The sequence below is a fragment of the Musa acuminata genome, chromosome BXJ3-7 (assembly GCF_036884655.1).
Source record: "Musa acuminata AAA Group cultivar baxijiao chromosome BXJ3-7, Cavendish_Baxijiao_AAA, whole genome shotgun sequence".
In the NCBI taxonomy this organism is placed as follows: Eukaryota; Viridiplantae; Streptophyta; class Magnoliopsida; order Zingiberales; family Musaceae; genus Musa; species Musa acuminata.
In genome coordinates this window covers 34,332,052-34,354,300 of record NC_088355.1, presented here as the reverse complement: position 1 = coordinate 34,354,300, position 22,249 = coordinate 34,332,052, and the positions used below count along the sequence as shown (strand labels likewise).

The following is a 22,249-nucleotide window of genomic DNA, read 5'->3' as shown; positions in this document are numbered from 1 at the left end:
TATCATGCTATCATTTCATGGAGGCAAAGCATGCGACCTTTTCTTTTATTTAGAAATTCATATATATATATATATATATATATATATATATATATGAATTTCTAAATAAAATTATCTGTTTAGAAGATGTCTCTTTTGGTATTTCCCAAAAGATATTTTTATTTGTTATAATTTTTAATTTTATTTTTCTAACAATACAATTGGAATAGCATTTGATTATAGCTATGAATCATTCCATGTGGTGAATTAGTCCAATTCATATGTATAATATTTATATTTATCTTTGTATCTTCACCAAAATATCTTAAGCCTATTCAAAAATACTAGAATTGAGGTAAATAGACTCAAAAGCTAATAAATATTAGTTCGTATACAAAAATATGATTTCAGATATGTATTTTTTGTTAATTTAGAAATATAAATAACTAAATAAGAAGAGTATAATGTTTTTGAATATACTTGTGATATTTTTAGCATCTTCAACAAAACACTAAAGTCTATTCAAAAACATTATATCAGTTCATCTTATAATTAGTCCATATAATAATGTCCTAATTATCTTTCCATGGAGGTATTTCAGGAGTTGTAGCAAATCAGATACATCCTTTGAGAAATATTAAAAGAGGCAGCATATCTTGAAATAAAAAATTTCTTAGAACTCATTATGAGATTTAAGTTAAAATAAAATAGTTTCATTATAAATATAAACAAATAATACATATTATTTATTTATATTTATAATGAAACTATTTTTTATTTTTTTAAACTTAAATCTCATTAGTGACAAGTCTAATAATAAGACATTTACATGGAGAAGAATGTTCTGATATCATTACCATAAAACACATTTAATCTTCTTCATGGGTATCTCAGTATATTTGGATTGGCTAATACGAACCATTCGGATTTGGAGCTTGTTCTCGACTGGCCAGCAGATCTCCAATTTGGACAGCTCTCTTACGCGTCTAATATGATACATCCACTACTGTCTGCCACGTGTTTGTGTTATCTATTCAACTCCATCCACTTTCCTTTCCCACGTGTGTCTGGAGCGAGAGACCGAGCAGGAGAACACCGTCTTCCACTGGTTCGTAGATTGGGCCCCGCAGTATCATAGCGGGACCAACTGGGCGAAACCCAATCCCTAGCGAGCTTGCAGTGTCTGGTCGCTGGGTCTAAAGAAACAGGAGCTGCACCCGTTCACCACCTAAAAATATCTCACCGCTGTCGCACTGCGTTATTATTTTTTATTTGTAGCTGCAGCGACGCGGTGCTTGCAGTCACCGCGAGTAATAATAAACCGCACACCTTAGTATTGGATTAAAAGCACATATTTATATTGATACTCTCTAATACTACCTTAATGCAAATACATGATGTTTGAGATTGGTCAGAGTTTTATTGGTACATCACAAAGAATTCTGTGCCATGTTCTGCTAATATCAAAAAAATAATAATGGACACATGGCAGCTCATTCAAAATCTGCATGCTAACTTTGACCAAGTGTTATAGTCACATGAAAGAGTCTGCTCCATAGTCTTGTCTTGTTCTTTACATATAGTTATTTATTTATAATTTTAAAAGTATTTATTTTTATAGGAATAATTCATATGCATATATGTATGTATGCATGTAAATGAATTTACAGAAATTTTATCTTTTGCAGAATATATGGACATATATAATATGAAAATTTGTAAATAATTATTCAACTAATGCCATGACAAAAGCTTCCCTTTTTTGCCGAATGCGGTACAGTCACCGGTGGGTGACTTGATCTGCAATAAGTTACGCTTGCTGATTACCTTAAACCGATGAGATTAGTGAACAAAACCTCTCAGCAGCCTCTCTCGTCTTCCACCCCTCCCTTGTCTCTCCTCTGCTCCCGCTCCTCCTTGTACGCCCGTCCGGTGCTTGGAGAGAGAGAGAGGGGGGACGAGCGGCACGGGATGGGCCAGGGGGTGAGCTGCGCCGGGTCGAGCTACGAGCATGGCTTCTTCAGCGCCGTCCAAGATGGCCACTTGGAGACAGTGCGCAGCGCCATCGATGAAGATCCATCGTTGCTCCGCCGCGCCACCATCTACGATCGCCTTTCCGCACTCCACATCGCCGCTGCCAATGGGCGCGTCGAGGTGAGGATCCCGTGCCCGAAGACATCTCCTTTTTCCGCACTTCCGTTTCTTTATTTGTAATCTATGGAAACATGTGCAGGTCTTGACGTTGGTGCTGGAAAAATACGGAAATCCTGATATAGCTAATCGGCATAAACAGGTGAGGATACCATGTATACTTGATCTTTTCTTCCTTTTTCTTTCGGCAATATGGTGAAATATCTGATTTTTGCGGGATCTGGTTGTACTCTAGACTCCATTGATGTTGGCTGCGATGCACGGAAAGATTGCCTGTGTGCAAAAGCTACTCGAGGCCGGGGCAAATGTGAGCCCAAGATTCTATCTTTTTTTCATCTAAAGAATTTTTTTTTGGTTGATCTGTTCGCTAAAAGGATTCAATCTAGTGGGAGGATGATCTGGTTTTAGTTTCGTTTGGTTTAGATTCTGATGTTCGATTCGCTAAATGGAAGAACTTGCCTTCATCATGCTGCTTATTATGGTCATTCAAATTGTCTTCAAGCCATTATATCCGCTGCCCGGTCAACTGGCGTCGCTGATTCTTGGTGGGTTCTTTTGAAGTCACTAGTCTCGGTGTTGATTGATGATTTTTGGCATTCTTTAAGATACTAAACCGTCTTCTGATCGTTCCATGTGTATGTTTGATGAAACTACAGGGGATTTTCCCGGTTTGTAAATGTTAGAGATGACAATGGGGCGACGCCTTTACACCTTGCTGCAAAGCAAAGACGGCCGGATTGTGTCCACATTCTTTTAGACCATGGAGCTCTTGTTTGTGCTTCGACTGGTGGTGGATATGGGTATGTTTATGACTTCATTGATTTTTTCTTTCAAGCACATGACCTACTACCACAAGCTGTGTGTTTGGAGTTTGTGCCATGAACTAATAGACTCCGATCCCAGTTATCCTGGGAGCACCCCTCTGCACTTGGCAGCTCATGGAGGGAGTTTGGAATGTGTTCGCAAATTGCTTGCATGGGGAGCGGATCGGCTTCAAAGGGATTCAGCTGGGTGAGTAAGCTGTGTCCTTTGGACCTTTTTCTATACCCTTGGAGAGATCCGAACTAATAATTGCCTGGTGTCCAAATGGGTTTCTAAACAAATTGATCACAGAATTAATTTTGAATTCTTCATCCAATATCTTGCTCTAGACCCTTCGATTAATCGACTTATTTTGCTGTGTGTTATCTGACCAACCATGCAGTTTCAGATTTCTAGGAATCAGCAGCTGGACCATTAGATTTTTCATATATATTAATATATAGAAATACAAAAAGTTGACCTAAGAGATCTAATACCTGCAGCTTATCTCACTGATATTCTAGCTATGAAATGAATCATTTTTAATAAAGAAAATGATAACATTTCTTGATCTTTTAATAACAAAATTGTTATATATTAGGACTTGTTTATTAATTTTTGTAGGTTATTTGGCTATTAGTTTGGATGTTAGAAATCTTTGGTGAATTCAAAATCTACCAATATTTTACAATATACTAGGATATTAGACTTTTGTCTGTTTATCATCATTTTGCTGATTTCTGTTTGTAGGCGAATACCGTATGCTGTTGCCCTCAAGCGAAACCATGGAGCTTGTGCAGCTCTTCTAAACCCATCAGCAGCCGAACCACTGGTTTGGCCTTCTCCATTGAAGGTAATCAGTGAACTTGGTCCAGACGCAAAGGCTCTGCTAGAGGTTGCTCTAACGGAGGCTAATAAGGAAAGAGAGAAGAAGATCTTGGAGGGAACAAAATATTCATTGTCACCGCCTGCACATTGGGATGCAGCAATTCCTGATGATAGTTCTGAGGTATGGCAACTTCCTGATTGGATTCATATGCAGCAATGTGTATCCATGTTTGCTAGTGATAATGATTATTAGCAACAGGTACAATTGGTGCCAGGCTGATAGTTTTTTACACCTACAATTGTTGCTTGGCTTTAAGTTTATGGTGGTGCTTAAGTTGCTGGTGGAAATTTATTTATGCTTCCTTTGGTTAGTTTAAGGTGATAACATTGTATCATTAGTTTAAACATGATTCTAATTGTCAGGTTATACCTACTTGTTTTATGTTTACTGTAATCTTGATGACGAGCATCTGACATTGCTTACAAGTTGATATTTGTACTTTTGTCTACATCATGTCATCCTACTACATATCTTTGAACTGTTCAATTGTCAATAAAACCTTTTTGTATTGTACTAATTTCTACTGTAGATCTTGTGCTAATACGATATTTTCTATTGTAGATCTTATAGACAATTTTCATATTATATTTCTTATAGTCAAGAGGGCACGAAGTCAGAATTTGTTTTAGATTCAATTAATGTGGGGGTAAAAATCTTGCAGGCGAGCGATACAGAGCTTTGTTCCATTTGCTTCGACCAAGTCTGCACTATTGAGGTCAAAGACTGTGGGCACCAGATGTGTGCTCATTGCATGTTGGCTCTTTGCTGCCACAACAAGCCAAATCCCACAACCTTGTGCTTGCCTTCACCATCATGCCCCTTCTGCCGCTGCAACATTGCCAGATTGGTGGTCGCCAAGACACATGACAAAGATGAAGGGGAAAAGGGCACCACCTCTAAGCTAAGGAGGTCAAGGAGGTCCCATAACTTTAGTGCAGAAAGTAGTAGCTTCAAAACTTCGGCTATGGGATCATTTAGTAAGATGAGCCGTGGCTCTGGGTGTATTACTGATAGCGAGGACATGGTGGACAAGCCTTGATAATTGAATTGCAGTTCACATAGCTACCAGATTTGAAATCTCCAATAACTGCTGTTGAGGGAATCAATTGCTTCTGTAGATTCTTGCATTCAGAAAAGCAAAAGCAGTCAAGTAAGCAGTCTCTTTCACCAATCTTGTGTTGCCAGTTCTCTTTGCCAGCAAGTTTGAAGCTTATGGTTCTTTTGGTTGTTATATGTACTCATCTGGTTCCGGTGAGTTTGGATCTGTTTCTTAGGCTAAAATTCACAATCTTTGGAAGGTAAACCATATTCAAGTTTGAAGAAGTTGTAGGCCTGTCCATCTACTTTGCAGCATGATGGACATGTAAATTAGCATTTCATTTTCAAGTTGCTGCAGGCTTGCCTGTCTGCTATGTGACACAGTAGATGTTGTGATGTGATGATGTAAAATTTATTACATTTGCAAGTTGTTTGGGGGTGTTGGCTATCATGCGACTGTTTTCACATAATTGAGCATGAAAATGCTTGTGTTGTTCAGTAGTCCTTTTAATTTTTGTCTATAGTGTCCAAGATGTCAATTTTTGCTTGTAGATCTGGATGTTGAGGTGGTTGGACTCTGGGATTTCTTCATCATGATGATGATGATATGGGCACAGTCATGAGGAAAGAAGCCAAAGAATTGTCTGTTTCCTGGAGAGCATGGCACTTATTCATGTGGCTTGAGACTTGCCATGCAGGTGCCCTGTCTATCGTGAGAGCTACCAAGTCACCAAATGGGGGATAGCTCTATCTTGAGAGCTACCACCCCTCAAACACCACCCCCCCCCACCCCAAAACACCCACCTCTTCACCTTTCTTAACATGGTTGCAGCCCTCTCCTCTCCAATTACTCATGGGTGTGAAGGTGATGATGTTCTTCAACAGGAGAGGGGATGTCACAAAGGTCCACTTGATTAAGCTGATAGGAGGGGGTTTGGACTGGTGGGTGGTAGGTCAGAAGTTTGACAAAAAGCTGTGAGAATATTACTAGACAACCTATCTTCAACATCCAAACTGTTCACTTGCTGAGCTCTCACTATCACTTCTGATGTACTGTGACATGCTTTTGCATCATCAATTTTCTTCCCTTTCTTCCCCCTCTGTTAGCTATAAATTAATACAACCTTTCAAAGTATCTATCTGACACAACATCATATGAGTTGGCAAAAGTGATCTGCTGCAGGTTGGCAGTAGATCCAACATATTGCAAAATCATGGACTCCTACATATGATTTGTGATTGTGAAAATGACATATACAATGCATAAATCTTTCATCAATGCAGGATTTAATAAGGGTCAGTGTGTATGCAATCTTACCCTTGAAGAGATTATCTTTGTAACTCAAGGCTTGGCCTCCCAGGCTGCAGAGTAGCAGTCCTACTCTGAGGTTGCAAAGGTTGCTCCTTTGAATAATTTAAAGAAGCAATCTTTCAATATTTTGTGATGGTGCTAAAACAAAACCTTAATATTTTTCAAAGTGTTTGTATCAGATGCAATCCTTTACCAGTAGTTATAAAAGATATATATATAATATTTAGTGCTACTTAAGGAGAAATATCATTCATGATAAAAGTCGATACAGCTCTGCTTATACTCCTCTTATTTAGATTTGGCCATGCCCTCTCACATATGATATTAAATGTCAGTTAAGAAGTAGAGCATGGCCTCCATTGGCTCTCGAAAGCCTCAGTTACAGCCGCAGCAAGCACAGCTGCAGCTGCTACCGCAGTTGCATTTGTTGCAGTCGCAGCCTCCACTCTCAGACCCGTCCGCCACCTCGTGCCCATCAATTCGCCTGCAAAATCCAACTCATTTTAACAGGACAGACAGCAGAAGCATTACATCTTTATGTAGATATACGTGACAACTCAAGAACTAGAATCATTTCTGTTTTGCACTTAAAAGCAGATGTTTTAGAGGACTGCAAGATCTCCTTTTCTTTCATCGTTCGCTTGGAATTATGATATTTTGTTGTATGCAATGCAGATTAAGTTTTAGGAGTAAGATCAAAGACCCTTTCTGGGTTGCGGCGCCAAGGTCGACGATTCCTGCAGTGTTGGTGCCACGCTCCCCGCCCAGGTCGGCGTACATCTTGCAGCTGCATTTAGAGAAGAGCATGAGCATTCATCGGAGCATGGAAAGATGACGATATCCAGAGAAGATGACAACAGAACAGAGAGCGGTGATCGCTACCCTCCGCAGCCACTGCCGCAGTTGCAGCCAGAGACGCATCCGCAGTTGCCACCACAGCAGGACATCTTCTCAGAAGCACTCACAAGATGGGATCCTCGAGGCTCTGTCTCTGGCTTATGTTGGTCGGAGGCGAATGCCTCCTCTTTTTATAGGCACAGAAAAACCGAGGGTTCTTTACTGTAGTGGAAGGCAGCATCTTCACACTTTATTAAAAATGAGTATATAAATAGTAACTAAAGTTGAGTGATTCGATTAATTAGATAAGATATCTTATATATTTAATTAGATTTTTATTATGATTATAAGATAATAAAAATAAAATTTATTTATGATAAAATTTCTTAAGAGACGACGAGCTACTCTCCTAATTACTTATCATAAATCATTTGCTTTCGTGTATAAATAATTATAACCTCTTAGTTACTCAATATGTTATATTATAATATAGATCGAGAGATTACATATATTCTTTTATCTCCTAGTATTTGTTTCATCGTTTATAATGGTCTTATGAAGAATATGTTAAGATGAATAGATAAATCTAGTTTTTATTGAGTATCAATGTTTTCTTCGAATCAAATAATAGTATACTTACACATAAGATAAAGACTTTTCTAAATGATATCAAAAGATTTATAATCTTGATCTTGATATATCATTATTTAATTTTGATTCTGACATTAAAGTTTGTTCACATAACAAAAGTATGATTATAGTTTTTATATTTATAATTGGTATCAGAGCCTATTATTTTGAAATCAAATAACTTAGATTGTAAAAATATATCAAAGTTATTTTATATTTAGATATATTTATTAGCACTCTTTACTTACTGTGGGCAATAACGAAGGAATGTGTAGGTGGTAGTGTTGCGTGTTGTGATTGTTGCTGAGGGAAGCGATGGCACTGTATTACCATCATGGGCAATGATTATCTAGGGTAGTGTCACTATTGTATGTAGCGGTACTACTGTGTGTACCAATAATGACTTTTAACAGACAATGACAGCGAAAGTGCTACAATGATTATGTGCACAATAGTCATGGCTTTGGTCAGGGCTAATTATTGTACGTCAAATGACTACTACAAAGAGAGCATCATTGTATCGAGATATGGCAATGGCTAAATTCCAAGGATAGGTGGTGATCGCTCAAATATTGCAGAAGGATGCTATGGCGGGAAGGCGATGGCGATGGTTTGGGTGTTGCTCCAAGTGATAATTGTGTACAACTAATGGCATCACCGGAGGTCACATGGCTTGTGATAGTGAGTCTTAGAGCCTATGTTCGTGATCGATGATATTTGCTGGCTTATATACAGTCAATGAGGACCCACAGATATAGGCACGGTTCAATACAATCGTGATTGTGAGAGAAGGTTTTAATGTTTAGGTTTCACTAAATAAAAATATTTGCTTACCTTTTAGAAATCAAACAATTTGAATTTGTGTCCTTTAGTTCATTTTAACCCTTTAGAAATCAAATAATTATAGTTATCATATAAGTTTTCTTTTATACTGATTAATATTCAATAATTATTATGATTATTTATTATGATTATTAAATTATTTCTACATAAATTAGATTAAAATTTTTTAGTGAATATTATTTATAACTTATATCTCTAAGTTTTATCTTAGTAGTAGTTGTCAAAGTAGCTTAAGACGGTAGATTTATGAGATATGAACTATAATAAATATTTTATCATTTATATGACATTTTAAACTATATTTTATATTATCATATTGGTTTTCTAATGGCCAAAGTGACATAGTGTTGCGAAATCGTGGGTCAGCCTCTCATGCATAGCGAAAAATAAAAACAAAATCAGATTTCTTAAAGATAAGTACTTGGTCGTTGTGTGACGATTGGTGCACAAGAAAACCGCAAAACCAAAAAATTATACGTATTATATTAAAAGTGTTACTTGGGGAGATCATATATTTCTGAAATTTTTAAATCCAATGGAGTGGATGAAGGAGAACTTGCGTACTCCTCTCTAGTAGTGATTCATATAGCAGACATTGCTACGACATTCCTCAGATCACTATAGGATCTCCTTCTCCATACGCACTACAAGGCTACCAAAGTCGATGAGGAGGAGAGGAGGTTGAGGAGAATAGGAGGAGCGACCATCAGAAAGTTCTAGACTATGAGTAATAAGGTTTTTCCTATTTATAGAGATGCAAGCAACTTAACCCTTAGTGAATCATATTCTCATTGGATCTCTATCTAATTATCTAATTGGATATCATCTAGAGGATCCAAACTAACGACTCTGCGAGTATCTTATATCTGCACAATTACTCGTCACAACATCCACTATATGTGTGTGACCCTCTAGGCTCGATACCGAGCTGGCCATGAGTCGATCCTATCATAATTTATTCTGACTTAGAACTCCTACTGATATAGGGAATTATTATCTTCATAATAATTCACTCAACTCATCGACTATAATCGTAATAGGCCACTATGCCATAGCCTCTAAACGATATAGGGGATATCTAATTCATCGGATATGTCTTTCCACAGTTACTATATGTCTATAATCTCTCATCCATCTGATATCTTAGAGATGGTATATTAGGCATGGTAACATTAGGCCCATACGGAATCTTATCCGAGTCTCACTCTAATCTGATTCTCTATGAGAACTTTTTCTCTCTCAATCCAAATAACCGGATTTTATTTGAGAAAGCATACACAGGATATTCCTCTCGCGATACTAAGAGTGGATGATCCTTTATTGACACTCAATTGCCTTTGTAAGGTTGGCTACTATTCCTAAGAATCGGTTGTACCAGATCTGAAACTTCCAAACCTGTAAGTTCGACGTCAAAGAATGAAGTGCTCATACAAGACATCTTTAGTATCTCAAATCTAAGGGCCAGACACAATTGAAATTACGAAATTGATGTCTGACGTTAGGTATCATTAACCATCCAACATTTTGTAAGATCAATAAGTGAACTCATTTTCTAATGATTACTTGCACTGTACCTCTAATGTCCCCACACAAGTGATTATGAGACCAATCACTTCTATCACATGGACGAGTATATAACACATCAATCTATCCGATTATCTCGATGTCTTTCTTGAGTAACCTATGACCGAGATGATTTAAGATCTATGTTTAAAGACGAATTAGTCTCATTATTATGATTTCATCACGATCTAATTCTCATTACATAGATCTAAGGACATCACAATTTACATCCAGATAATATGTAAAAATATGTCAATAATAATAAGCAAAGAGATCATCGCAACATGTCACAAATGCCATCACTTACGTGATTAGCTTGTAGGGCACCTATAACTAACACATAGACTATTAACTTATAAAATTATATTAAAAAATTAATTTTAAATAATATTAATAAAAATAATATTCATAATAATATACAAAATTAGAAGATTTAGATAATCTGAAAGAAAAATATATTTCAAATAATTATATGATGGAGAAGGATAATACTGTTTTGGATATCCTTACAATCATAGTTGTAACATAAAGGTAACAATACAATTCCATAATAATGATATTAGTCCTCCATAACTAATTTTGAGTAAACACTGAATATATCAATATTTTTTAGTGAAATATAGATGATATCAATAGTTTATCATATTTTAAAAACTCAAAATATTAATATTAATTTATATTTTATAATGATACTTTCTTCCGTATACTCTTATACTTATAGTGTCCTTATAGTTTTTGGATTAATTAATTCTAAACAACTTGAGCATACGTAATTTACATTATGTGTGAAACTTTGGTTAGACTAGTTGAAATGATCATAGACATAACTATTGAAAGTTATGTTGAACAAATAATTAAAATAATATCTAAAAGATTCAATTTTATGATAATTATGACTTCATTATAGTTTATAAATAGTATACTAGAATATATAAATATTAATTTAAATTTACTAATAAATCATTAGTTGACATCATAATGAAAGAACTGATTGAAATTAGTACGATGATATTCAAGAAATTTAAGATTATATCCTTAATATGGCTAATAAATCTATAAAGCTCAAGAACATCAAGCATAAATATAATTGAGTTATTTCTCATATAATTTATGCTTAATTTTATTATTTTTAGTTTATCTCATTTAAAATTTACTATAATAAAGTTAAAGATAAGTGAAATCTAAATGAGCTAACTAGTTTATAAATTTAGAAATAATTAAGATTAAAATAAGAAAGGCTCACAATATTTCAAATATTTCTAAAAAATTGGGTAATAATAAAAAAATAAAACATAAATCATATGAGTATAAAATACTATATAAATTATAATCTTTACAGTAAAATACTATTTTTGTAATAAGAAAGGTCATGCGAAAGAGTATATGGTTTAGCTTAAAATGAAAATATATAAGTCTAACCTTTGTATGTTTCGAATCAAATATTACAAAATTCCTTTTTTAATACTTGATTAATTAATTCTAATACTTCAACTTATGTTACTAATAATATAGATTCATTTTAACATAAAAACTAAAAAAGTATGAAATATTTATTGTTATAGTGAATCATCTTAAAGTATTGGTATTTTCATATGATTATGTGAATTACATCTCATTGCGTTTTATATTTATATTAGTTGGAAAAATAATTTATAAAAAATAAAATAATATATCATTGCATTATCAACAATAAAATTTGATTTTGTGACATACTTTAAAGCCATAAATAAAGTTTTATGATAATAAAATTTTATCTTAGAATTTTGTATAATTAGATTCAATTATCAAGTCATTGAAGATACTTTGTGATATATCATAATAATTTTTTTAAGAATAACAAACATTCTAGCATTCTATACATTATGATATAATTACTTGATGGTTAGAGAAAAAATTCAAAAATAATTGATGTTAATTAAGAACTTAAGTTTCACTATATTAATTGTTAATCCATTCAGTGAGGCCTTATAACTTAAAGTATTTAAAAAAAATATTATTATAATTAGGCTTATGAACAACTTGTAAAAATATGATGATACATGTTTGAGTGAATATTATAATTGATATTTTTTTCTTGCATAATTAAGATTATTTATTTTTACTATCATATATATATATATATATATATAGGATAAAGTTGGCACTAAGTGGGGGGGTGAATTAGTGCAGCGATAAAATAACATCGGTTTAAAACTTCGTTTCTATTAAATCTGTTTCCGACAAAAAATCGTTTCATAAAGATAATAACTTTGAAAGTGTACTTAAGAGATAGTGGATGTAAAGAGAAGGAAAAAGGTTTGCAGTTAAAATAAATTACTTAAAGAAATGCAAACCGGATTTTAGAGTAGTTCGGTCGTCGTGACCTACATCCACTTCACCGATTCCTCTTCCGTCGAGGCTACCGACATCCACTATCTCCTTTTACCGGGTGTAAGAGATAACCCTTACAAGCACTCACTCCTCTTGAACATAATTCTAAACTTATACTTAGAGGATGGGATTTCTCAAGTGATTGCAACAGTGTTTCTTCACTTTTAAACTCTCTGTGCTTGTCTTTGTTAACGAGGGATGAGAGGGATATTTATAGGCTTCAAGTTGATTCAAACTTGGAGCCTAAAAATGTCTCATCCTAGGTTTCCTAGGTACTAGCAGTACCACCGTCGTTCTTGGGCGGTACTATCGCCGTAGGATCTGGTACTGGGCGGTATCATCGCCGAATAGGGGCGGTACCACCGCTGGCAGTATTTCTGTCGGTGGTACCATCACCCAAGAATCCTGGGGTGTTGTTCCCCAAGCGGTGCCATCGTCGGCCAAGGTTTCAACACCCTTGTCGAGCCTTGAATCCGGCCCAAACCAGTCCAACTTCAGGCCCAGTTGGCCGCTAACAAAGTTGATGGGATTACCTCTCAATCCTAACTCTAATTATGTGTTAACTACGATTCCTAAGACATAATCTAAGCAAGATAAGTCAGATTTCTTCCGGCGAGCTTCCAGCGAACTTTCGACGATCTCTCAGTAATGTTCCTGTGGACTCCCGGCAAGCTCCTAGACTTCACGACGATCTTTTTGGTGAGTTTCGACAAGCTTCTTTGGCAAACTCCTGGACTTCTCGGTTGGTTCCGCAGAACTTCAACGAACATTCGGGCTTCCAACGAACTTTCGAACTCCCAACAAAATCGTATTCTTGACTTCGGGACTTCATTTTGCTTTATGTCTTACTATCATAGTTAATCATGCACACACAAAAATACACTTCGATCTAGACAAATATTACTAAGTATGAATCATGTTGTTCGGTATGTCATTGGTCTATCGACGCTTCGTCCGATTCTTCGGCGCATCGTCCTCTCTTGCGGCCTATTGCCCAATCGGCCGGTTGACTCCGTAACTCCGATATCCTTAGCACAATATCCACTCTTCTTGGCTTGATGCTTGAATCCATGGCCCGAAGCCTTATGTCGATACATCGATCGATCCTCCGGCCCGACGTCCAATCTTCTGACACGTTTTCCTCCTGTCCAACATGATTCTTCCTGCTTTAATTGTCTCTCCCTGATCGAAGCATCCTACGTCACTCAAGACGCAGATTAAATCATAAACACTTATCAATTGGTTTCATCATCAAAATCCGAGATTCAACATATATATATATATATATATATATATATATAATGGTTAAATATATGAATTATATTGACAAGATAAATTATATAGGTCATTTTGAACTGTATTAGGAAGAGTTAGTAGTATTGTGGTACAGAAAATATGACATTGATAATATGTAACTACTATCACTCGCATTGATTATCAAACTTAATATGGTATTTTTATATTTATTAGACTTATTGGCCAGTTTTATAAAATTTTTACATACACATCAAATGCTTTTCAAAAATTTAAAATCTAATTAAGGAAAATAATTTTAAAATAAAATTTTATTTTATTTTTATTATTTTAATTTTTTTAAATAACTTTTTTATTATTATTTTAATTTTTAAAATATTTTATTAATTAATAAATTAGATTATATATTTTTATTTAATTAGTGAGAAACTAGATTCTTATGGTTATCAATTAATAGAAAAGAAATCCACTTATAATAGGATTCTGTCATAGACGATGTTGGTGGGAGGAACTCCTCTAATTACTTATCGGATACCTTATGATCTCGTCTATAAATAAACAGGACCCATACAAACCTAATACGTTACATTATAATATATATTGAGATAGTACATATCTTCTTTTAGTCTATATTTTATCATTTATAATAATCATATGAAAAATAGGTAGAGAAAAAAATATAAGTCTAATTATTCTCCTAAATTAGTATCAATCCTTTATTCGGATCGGACTATAATATATATTTACAGATTTGATAAAAAAAAATTTGAATTAAATCAAAAGATGTATAATGTTGATCTTGATATATTGTTATTTGATTTTAATTCTGATGTTAAATTTTTTTATATAATAAAAAATATGATTATAATTTTTATTTTTCCGGTGTAAGAAAAAAAAAACAACATAGAATCTAAGATAGTAGCAAATAGCTGTGAACTGGTTGGATGGAGCTCTCTTGGTCCACCAACTTATATAATCAAATCTTATTCGATATATGTCCAACTTTTGCAGCAAAAAGAACAGTCTTGAGTCAAATCCACTCTCCAAAAGCAGGATGGTATTGATGATCCTGGAAAAAGATCCTGTAAAGTGAAGCACAGAACTCTTCCCCACCATCCAATTATGGAGGATAGGAGCAAATATGCGAGAGCACAAAGGAAAAAGAGCAAGTTATCTGCTATTGAATATATAGCTAGTAGGGACGTACTCTTCCCAACGGATGGCTTACGAGAGTGGAATCTCGACCATCTTCTTCATGCCGTAGCGTTGAGTTGTACAAAAGGTGGAAACGAAAAGAGTGGCTCCTGTAAGCCCTATATATATATATATATATATATATATATATATATATATATATATATAGACACACAAAACTTAGAGATTTTTAAAAAAAATTCATCTATATAGGATAAATTCTAAAAAAAATTTAAGTTTGAAAATTTCTCATTGAGCATCTTAATTTTTAAAAAAAAATTAAATAGTACTCGTAGCCACGTGAAATGATAATCTTACTCATATTTTTGTTGATACCAGCTTGCTTCTTTCTGTACCCTCGTTGAACCCTAAAGGCATCGTGCACACGAAGAGAAGTGATCAACAAGATCAACTCATACGTAAAGGTAAAGACAATTAGGAAAACACGATCGATAAAGTAGAAGTGAGTGATCGACGGACGAACGATAATGGATTACGATAGATTGACCATTTAAAAAAAAATTCTAATTTTTTTTTTTTGAAGTTGAGATGCTTGTGAAAAAAATTTTAAACTTAGAGCTTCAGGTTAATCTTTAATTTATGTATTTAAAAAGATTATTGACACATTCGTATGGAAATTAAAAGGTTGAAGAAATTTGGGGTCATACGGCATTGATGGGAGGGACTCCTTGCGGCATTCAGCCCCCTATTTTTGTTGATACCACTGTCGCTTGCTTCTTCCTGCACCCTCGTATTTGTTAGCTGACCATTAATTTCCTCTTGATGCATGGAGAAAAGTTTTGCTTGCCTTCCCTAATACTCGACACACATGCCTCTAGTAGAGTAAGAAAGGGCACGATTTAATTTAGTTTTTCCCATCAACTCATCAGTAATTATTTGCCAAAAATAATAATTTTAACAAACGGCGAAAAAGAATATCTGAAGCATCGTTTGTTGCATGAATCCTTCAGATGAACCAGCAAAAGGATAAAAATTTGACTGCAATTTGAATCACATAACTGAAAGAAAAAAAAAAAAGATTATACAATAGTTGATATAAATAGTTGAAAAGAGGTACACTCATGATAATTTTGACCACAAACACCCTCCTATAGTGTACAGAAAGAGCAACACACGTTACCTTCACCATAGTTTGTTGGATAAATACCTATCGATGCTTAGCTAGCAGTGAGCTTTTCTAAGATGACTTTCTTCTTTTGAAAGATATAGCTTTCTTCTGATCCCTCTTTCTCTTTTTGGATTCTATCTGGTGTGATCTTCCAACCAATGAAGGTTGATCTTTCAGCCCAAAGCTTCTTGCCACGTGCCCCAAATGGAGTTTCTTAACCATAAAAATTCTTTTCAGCTCACCTCGGTGAGCAGTGTATGCCCGAACCCAGGAGCAGAATGCATCATTGGCTAGCTTCTTCAGTTTGGACTGAACAATCAAAAAGTAACTTGGATCAAAAAGAGAAGGAAATAGTACTACAGGAATTAGCTAATCATCATCAAACAAGTTTATCAGAATGGAACACCTTGCTTGATGTTATAAAATATATATAGAACTATTATGAACAAATCAATTGGTTCGACAAAAAGGTCTGATCCAACTGGGAACATATTTAATAACCAGAAACCACTGAAAATTGCACAAAATCAGAGAAACTTAGTACATTCTTATTTGAGTAAATTAATTTTCAAGTGTTTTAAGGTATATATTAACCATCATGATGCTCAACTAATATCAAATGTAGCAATTGGCATATATTATGCTCAAGAGGCGAGAGGCAAAAGTGCATTGATCTAGCAATCTAGGTGGCATGGTCTGAGGTAAACATGATGCAAAATAAAGTAAACGTGCCGTTGGAAGCAATATTTTTCTGAGATCACTACCAAGCAGCAATACTTCTTCCAGCTATTAACAAATACTTCAACAGGTGACAAGCTATTACCTCCGTTGAAATAAAGGTTTCAAGTGTCTTCTGCAGAAATAATACCCATGGATGTGTCTCCAAAGAAATTAGCTTCTTGTTATGGTGCTTCTGCCCATGCACTGAGAAACTGTCTATTATCTTTCGAAGTGGATATTCTTTTAGGCTGACACCATGATGCTGCAAATCATGCAAATAATCAATCTCGACTGGTTGAAGGAATAGCAAAGCTTCACCTCTCTCACCCAACCTTGCCGTTCTTCCGACCCTAACAGAGCAAGGGTAACGAAATAACTGTCAGCCAAATATAACATAACTGTTTTGCGCTTTGAACAAGCAACAAAAGATGTAGGATGATGATACCTATGCACATATTCAGAAGCCTCCCCTGGAGAATCATATTGGATAATGCACCTGACCTTTGGAAAATCCAAACCCCTAGCAGCAACATCCGTACACAATAGTAAAGCTGATTTTTCAGAAGTAAATTCGTGAAATGCTTTTCTACGATCTTCATGTTCCATATTCCCATGCAAATGGAAGGATCTACAACCGACAATTTTTTGCTCTTGATTTGCCTCTGGTTGCAGCTTAGGAGACCACTTAAATTTGTTTAAAAGTGAATAATGGAAGTCTACTGCATCACATGTTGAAAAGAAAACCACAATCTGTAGAATGAACCTGTAAGTGAACATGAATGCTTAAACTGAACAATGGGAACAAAACAGAATTTATCAAGTGAATTGTAATAAGAACATCAATAATATATGACATACATATCATATGTAACTAAAGCAGATCATAGCATCTGGTAGATAAAAAATTGTCAAAAATAACTCCAACCCTGAATTCACCTTTTGGGAGGTTTCTCTTTCAAAAGCAAATCTAAGAATAGAGAGAAGAACCACAAGCCTTGAACCACAAGACACTGCAATTAGTGTGCCAAACAAGTTACTTTACATGCAAGCAAATGGATAATTAATAGAAAGATGATGCATGTAGGAAGAACTTACCTTTAACATATCTTTGAACTAACTGAGAAGGAAGGTTATAGTTTTCTGTCAGCTGACTTGATAATGCACCAACGCCTTCCAAATCTCCACCGACGGCAGGTGCTGAAGAGACAGCATCGCCTAATGACAGCTTTAGTGGTACAGCAGAATCCTTCTTGCAATCCATGCCAATCATGATTGGGTTCTCTAAACTGATATTTGCTAAATGGTTGACCTTATCATTTAAGGTTGCTGAAAGAAGTAAGTTCTGCCTTGAAAATTTGGCAGACTTTGTGTTCATATGCTGTTTGCAGACATGATCAGCTTGTCTTGAGCCCAGAAAATCTAGTATTTCTTCTACTGCTTTCCCAAATCCCAATTCAAGGATCCTGTTCATCATTTAGAAAATAAAAAGAGAATGCAAATAGTTTATCCTTAAATGCTAGGACACAAAATGAGAGAAATAGAGAGACAGATATATATATATATATATAGAGAGAGAGAGAGAGATAAACATGGGATTTATTGTGATTGATCAGGTTGAATGACACGTGATTAACAAAAGTAATAAAGAAACAACATGAAGTGCTTTAAAAATATCAAACCTGTCAGCTTCATCAAAGACGATCCAACGCAAATTTGTGTAATTGAATGATGCAGTATTCTTTAAGTGATCCAAGAGACGCCCAGGAGTAGCTACCAGAATGGATATTCCTGGACACAGCCATATCAATCAAGAGCATGCAACATTACCATGTTTTTCTAGCACAGAGATTTTAGATAAACATAGCTAAAACATGACATCATTACTTTCAAGCAACACACATAGTAGCAGGAAATAATGTAGTTTCCACCTCTATGATTCTCATCATGCGCTACTCTCCAAAATACACAAACAGTTACTATAATTGCCAAGAAAGGGGTATAATCTTTTGATACCTAACAGTTACTGTGATCACAGTTCCAAACAAGCAAAATTCTTTAGGGTACACTCAACGTATGTTTACTCACAACACGTCAAACACACTTAACAGTTTCAACAAAATCCTTGATAAGCCACTTTCAGGAACATGAGTGATACAAGTGCCAACTCTAAGTTGCAACAAAAGACATTTGGAGTAGGAACTCCACAAAACCAAACAAGAGCAGATCCACATGTAGTTCATATGCATCACTAACTAAAAAAGGCACGGAAAATTCAGACCTTTCCGCAACCTGGCTTTCTCCTTTGCCCTGTTTTCTCCACCCATTATATACCCAGGAACTATCCAATGGAAACAATGCAATAGTTTCTGCAGAACTCCATGGACCTGCATACACAGTTCTCGCGTTGGAACAAGAACCAACGCTATTATCATTTTAGTCAAGTAATTATATAATAAACAAAATCATGAACTCTAAAATCGAAAACGAAAAGAAAACAAAAGCAATCCAGATGATCTACCAAGTAAACTCTCTACGAATGAGTTTAATATGGTTATATCATTGTATAAGAGGGAAAGCAGAGCATGTCACTGTTGTGCTTTGACTCACACAACTAATTGAAAACATAACAAAGATAGATGTCCACAATTTTTGCATATATACCAATATTTCTATAAAGAGTGCATTTACTTCCTTCTTCCAAGGTATTCCATCACTTATCGGTTCTAATCTTGAAAGATTGGGGATACTCTGTTACTTAAAAAAAAACGTAATACGAGAAAAAGAAAACTTGTATTGGCCAGAAAGAACTGCAGGAGCAGATGTCAAGCAATATAAGCATACCAAAGGTCCCATCAGATCGCTGAACTCGCGGCTCATACATCTGCAGAAGGTGGACGATCGGGGCAAGGTACACGATCGTCTTGCCGGTGCCAGTAGCAGCATTGACAAGTCTAAAGCCTTCGCAGTCAAAGAAAATCCACAAAGAGAACCCAAAAAGGAAAGGAACACACAAAAACTATCACATAATGCGAACAAAAGCAAAAAATACCGAGAAGGATACACATGCCGTCCAGAGACGACGACAGGAATGGCCTGTGCCTGGATCTGCGTGGGGAACTCGAAACCCATCTTATCTGTCACCAGACAAGTTCGATAACGTAACGACGATGATGATTAAGAAAGCGAGAGAGGGAGGGAGGGAGGGAAGAGGTACAGACCTCGGAGGTGTTGGCAGAGGAAGGGATGAAGGCCGAGATCGGAGAAGGAGCAAGAGGCAAAAAGGCCTTCTCCGCCTGCGCCGGCGGCTACTTCGGCTCCTTTCTTCTTCTCCTTCGGCTCTTTCATGTCGCTTCTCGTTCGTTGTCCCGTTCTCGTTAGGGTTTCTCCCCTCTCAAAAACCCTCGTGTTCTCTCTCAGAAATCATAAGAGATAATAAAGAGAGCAAATCACATATATGCCCCTTCGAAGTTAGATAAATTTCGTATTTGTCTCTCTAAATACAATATATATTTATGTTGTAAAATCTTTAAAAATTATACAAATCGATTGCTAGTATAATTGAAACAAAAGTATTACCATAGAAAAAATTATTATTCTCCGTTACTATCATATAAATATATATATATATATATATTTGGATTTTTAATGTTACTCCTCATAGTAATTTGCTTCGTTTTCTATCCTTTTACACCTTTTCTGCCTTTGATAAATTCAAACAATTCAAAAGATATAAAAAAAAGAAGAAAAATGTGATAAACATAATTTACCAAAATTTCAAGTCATATTGTTGGAGTTTAACTGTGTTTAATGAAAAAATTGATTATAGAGGAATTATTATTATTATTATTATTATTAGTAGTAGTAGTAGTAGTAGTAGTAGTAGTAGTAGTAGTAGTAATCTAAATATTATCCAATTTTTATCAATTTAAATATTTTAACAAAACTATGTCATAATTTAATTTTTTTAAATATTAAAATGGTTATGAAAGAAGACAAAAGATTTCGTAAAATTACTAAAATTTGAGGGCCAAACATATCCTGAAAATATAAAAGTTATTACAACAGAAATTTAATTTTAACACATTTAAACCTTATGTTATAGGGAAAGATATCAAAAATATTAAAAATTAATCCGAAACTTCATGAACTTATAATAGGACACTACCACTACCATAAACCTTTCTTATGTCAATGCATGAAGTTTGAGAGCTTAAAAGTATTTATTTTAATTATACAAGATTTCTAAGTTTTCTCTAACTTCATATAATATTTTTGTATTTGTGTTGCTAAAATATTTATATTTCTAATGAGCTTTTATCATATTTGACTTTTACAGTGAGCTTTTCTTAGACTTTGACCAAAATATCTTTAACCAAATCCTAAAAAATGATTTAATTTTTTGTTCTCTTTTTCTTTAGAGATTTGGTTGAGTTATGCGTTTAAATGAGAGTTCTTAATGTAAAAAAAAAAAGAAAAGAAAATTCTCATATCAACACAGCAATATATTATCTATAGAGGAAAAAATAAGTTTCAGATGGGTTGACAAATATTTTTGAATTTCTAAAGCTAAATATCCACAAAAAAAGAATCGAGAAGACTCATCGTGATTCTTTTATGAATATCATATGTCTCCGAGAGTAAGATATGAATTTCAAAAGAATGAGAGTACAAGTTACAAAAGAGAGTTATATTTGAACGAAGAAACTAAAGTATATTATAATTGATCTAAAAAACTTGATTTTCATAAAGAATACGTTTCAGTTGGGTTGACAAATATTTTTAAATTTCTAAAGCTAAGTATCCATTAAAAAAAAAATCGAGAAGATTCATCGTAATTCTTTTATGAATATCTTATATCTCTGAGTCTCATTGTGAGAGTAAGATACGAGAAAATACTTTAAATTATCTTTTAGGAATCAAAAGAGCCGAAGGTGACACTAAAGAGAGTTATATTTAAACGAAGAAACTAAAGTATATTGTAATTGATATAAAAATACTTGATTTTCGCAAAGAATGTCGAATCACATAAATTTTACATCGATCTTTTTATATATTTATAAATATTAATATTTTAGATTATCTTTGAAAGCCTCCCTCTTCGACGCTTTCTATCTACATATCCTATTCTTTACCTATAAATAGTTGTATACGGGACTTCGGCTGGTCTTCTTTAAGCATCCTTTTAGTGTAACTTTGGATGTACATTTGGTGGATCTTCGAACTATTCTTCGTTGTTTACGCGCAGCTGTTGTCCTTTGCACTGCAGTGTTCCGCAACGCAACACGAGCCTGCCGGCCGGCCGGCCGGCACAAAGCCAAGCTTAATCTTCGAACTACTCGCTACGCCAAGAGACGCTTTATAACGAGGAGAGACGATTCCTTCGACTACGACTCTTTCTTTCTCTCAATTACTCGCAATGACAGAGGAAAACCGGCAATTCCGCCAATCTCATCGTGAGTAACTTCCAGCCTTTTACTTCTTTCTCGGCTTCTCAATCTTTTGCACAATTGCTTGCATCCATTAGGAGTTGAAGATAGCT

The 22,249-nt window shown here is 34.8% G+C and overlaps 3 protein-coding genes across 3 annotated transcripts; 1 reads left to right on the top strand and 2 right to left on the bottom strand.

Moving 5' to 3' along the window:
• Nucleotides 1-1,815: 1,815 nt before the first annotated feature.
• LOC135643827 (E3 ubiquitin-protein ligase XB3-like) lies at nucleotides 1,816-5,309 on the top strand. The gene is made up of 8 exons (XM_065161192.1): nucleotides 1,816-2,133; nucleotides 2,213-2,272; nucleotides 2,366-2,437; nucleotides 2,554-2,675; nucleotides 2,787-2,930; nucleotides 3,034-3,141; nucleotides 3,682-3,940; nucleotides 4,482-5,309. The coding sequence occupies exons 1-8, from the start codon at nucleotides 1,816-1,818 to the stop codon at nucleotides 4,857-4,859; spliced, it is 1,461 nt and encodes a 486-aa protein (XP_065017264.1). The 3' UTR covers nucleotides 4,860-5,309.
• A 1,091-nt stretch (nucleotides 5,310-6,400) lies between these two features.
• Nucleotides 6,401-7,211, bottom strand: LOC135642164 (metallothionein-like protein 2C). Its single transcript, XM_065158078.1, has 3 exons — nucleotides 7,053-7,211; nucleotides 6,874-6,957; nucleotides 6,401-6,654 (listed from the first exon to the last, which is right to left on the bottom strand). The coding sequence occupies exons 1-3, from the start codon at nucleotides 7,115-7,117 to the stop codon at nucleotides 6,546-6,548; spliced, it is 258 nt and encodes an 85-aa protein (XP_065014150.1). The 5' UTR covers nucleotides 7,118-7,211; the 3' UTR covers nucleotides 6,401-6,545.
• An 8,622-nt stretch (nucleotides 7,212-15,833) lies between these two features.
• On the bottom strand, nucleotides 15,834-20,118 carry LOC135642405 (DEAD-box ATP-dependent RNA helicase 17-like). Its single transcript, XM_065158537.1, has 10 exons — nucleotides 19,929-20,118; nucleotides 19,772-19,844; nucleotides 19,552-19,661; nucleotides 18,989-19,132; nucleotides 18,390-18,498; nucleotides 17,806-18,173; nucleotides 17,647-17,720; nucleotides 17,156-17,460; nucleotides 16,814-17,060; nucleotides 15,834-16,299 (listed from the first exon to the last, which is right to left on the bottom strand). The coding sequence occupies exons 1-10, from the start codon at nucleotides 20,053-20,055 to the stop codon at nucleotides 16,060-16,062; spliced, it is 1,797 nt and encodes a 598-aa protein (XP_065014609.1). The 5' UTR covers nucleotides 20,056-20,118; the 3' UTR covers nucleotides 15,834-16,059.
• Nucleotides 20,119-22,249: the final 2,131 nt, after the last annotated feature.

Coding starts and splice junctions, on each gene's coding strand:
- LOC135643827 (XM_065161192.1), top strand. CDS start 1,816: ATGAGATTAGTGAACAAAACCTCTCAGCAGCCTCTCTCGTCTTCCACC. Junction 2,134..2,212: donor CTGCCAATGGGCGCGTCGAG/GTGAGGATCCCG, acceptor AAACATGTGCAG/GTCTTGACGTTGGTGCTGGA. Junction 2,931..3,033: donor TCGACTGGTGGTGGATATGG/GTATGTTTATGA, acceptor CTCCGATCCCAG/TTATCCTGGGAGCACCCCTC.
- LOC135642164 (XM_065158078.1), bottom strand. CDS start 7,117: ATGTCCTGCTGTGGTGGCAACTGCGGATGCGTCTCTGGCTGCAACTGC. Junction 6,958..7,052: donor TGCGGCAGTGGCTGCGGAGG/GTAGCGATCACC, acceptor CTCTAAATGCAG/CTGCAAGATGTACGCCGACC. Junction 6,655..6,873: donor GGCGCCGCAACCCAGAAAGG/GTCTTTGATCTT, acceptor TGGATTTTGCAG/GCGAATTGATGGGCACGAGG.
- LOC135642405 (XM_065158537.1), bottom strand. CDS start 20,055: ATGAAAGAGCCGAAGGAGAAGAAGAAAGGAGCCGAAGTAGCCGCCGGC. Junction 18,174..18,389: donor GTCTTTGATGAAGCTGACAG/GTTTGATATTTT, acceptor AATGATGAACAG/GATCCTTGAATTGGGATTTG. Junction 17,721..17,805: donor AGTTCAAAGATATGTTAAAG/GTAAGTTCTTCC, acceptor CACTAATTGCAG/TGTCTTGTGGTTCAAGGCTT.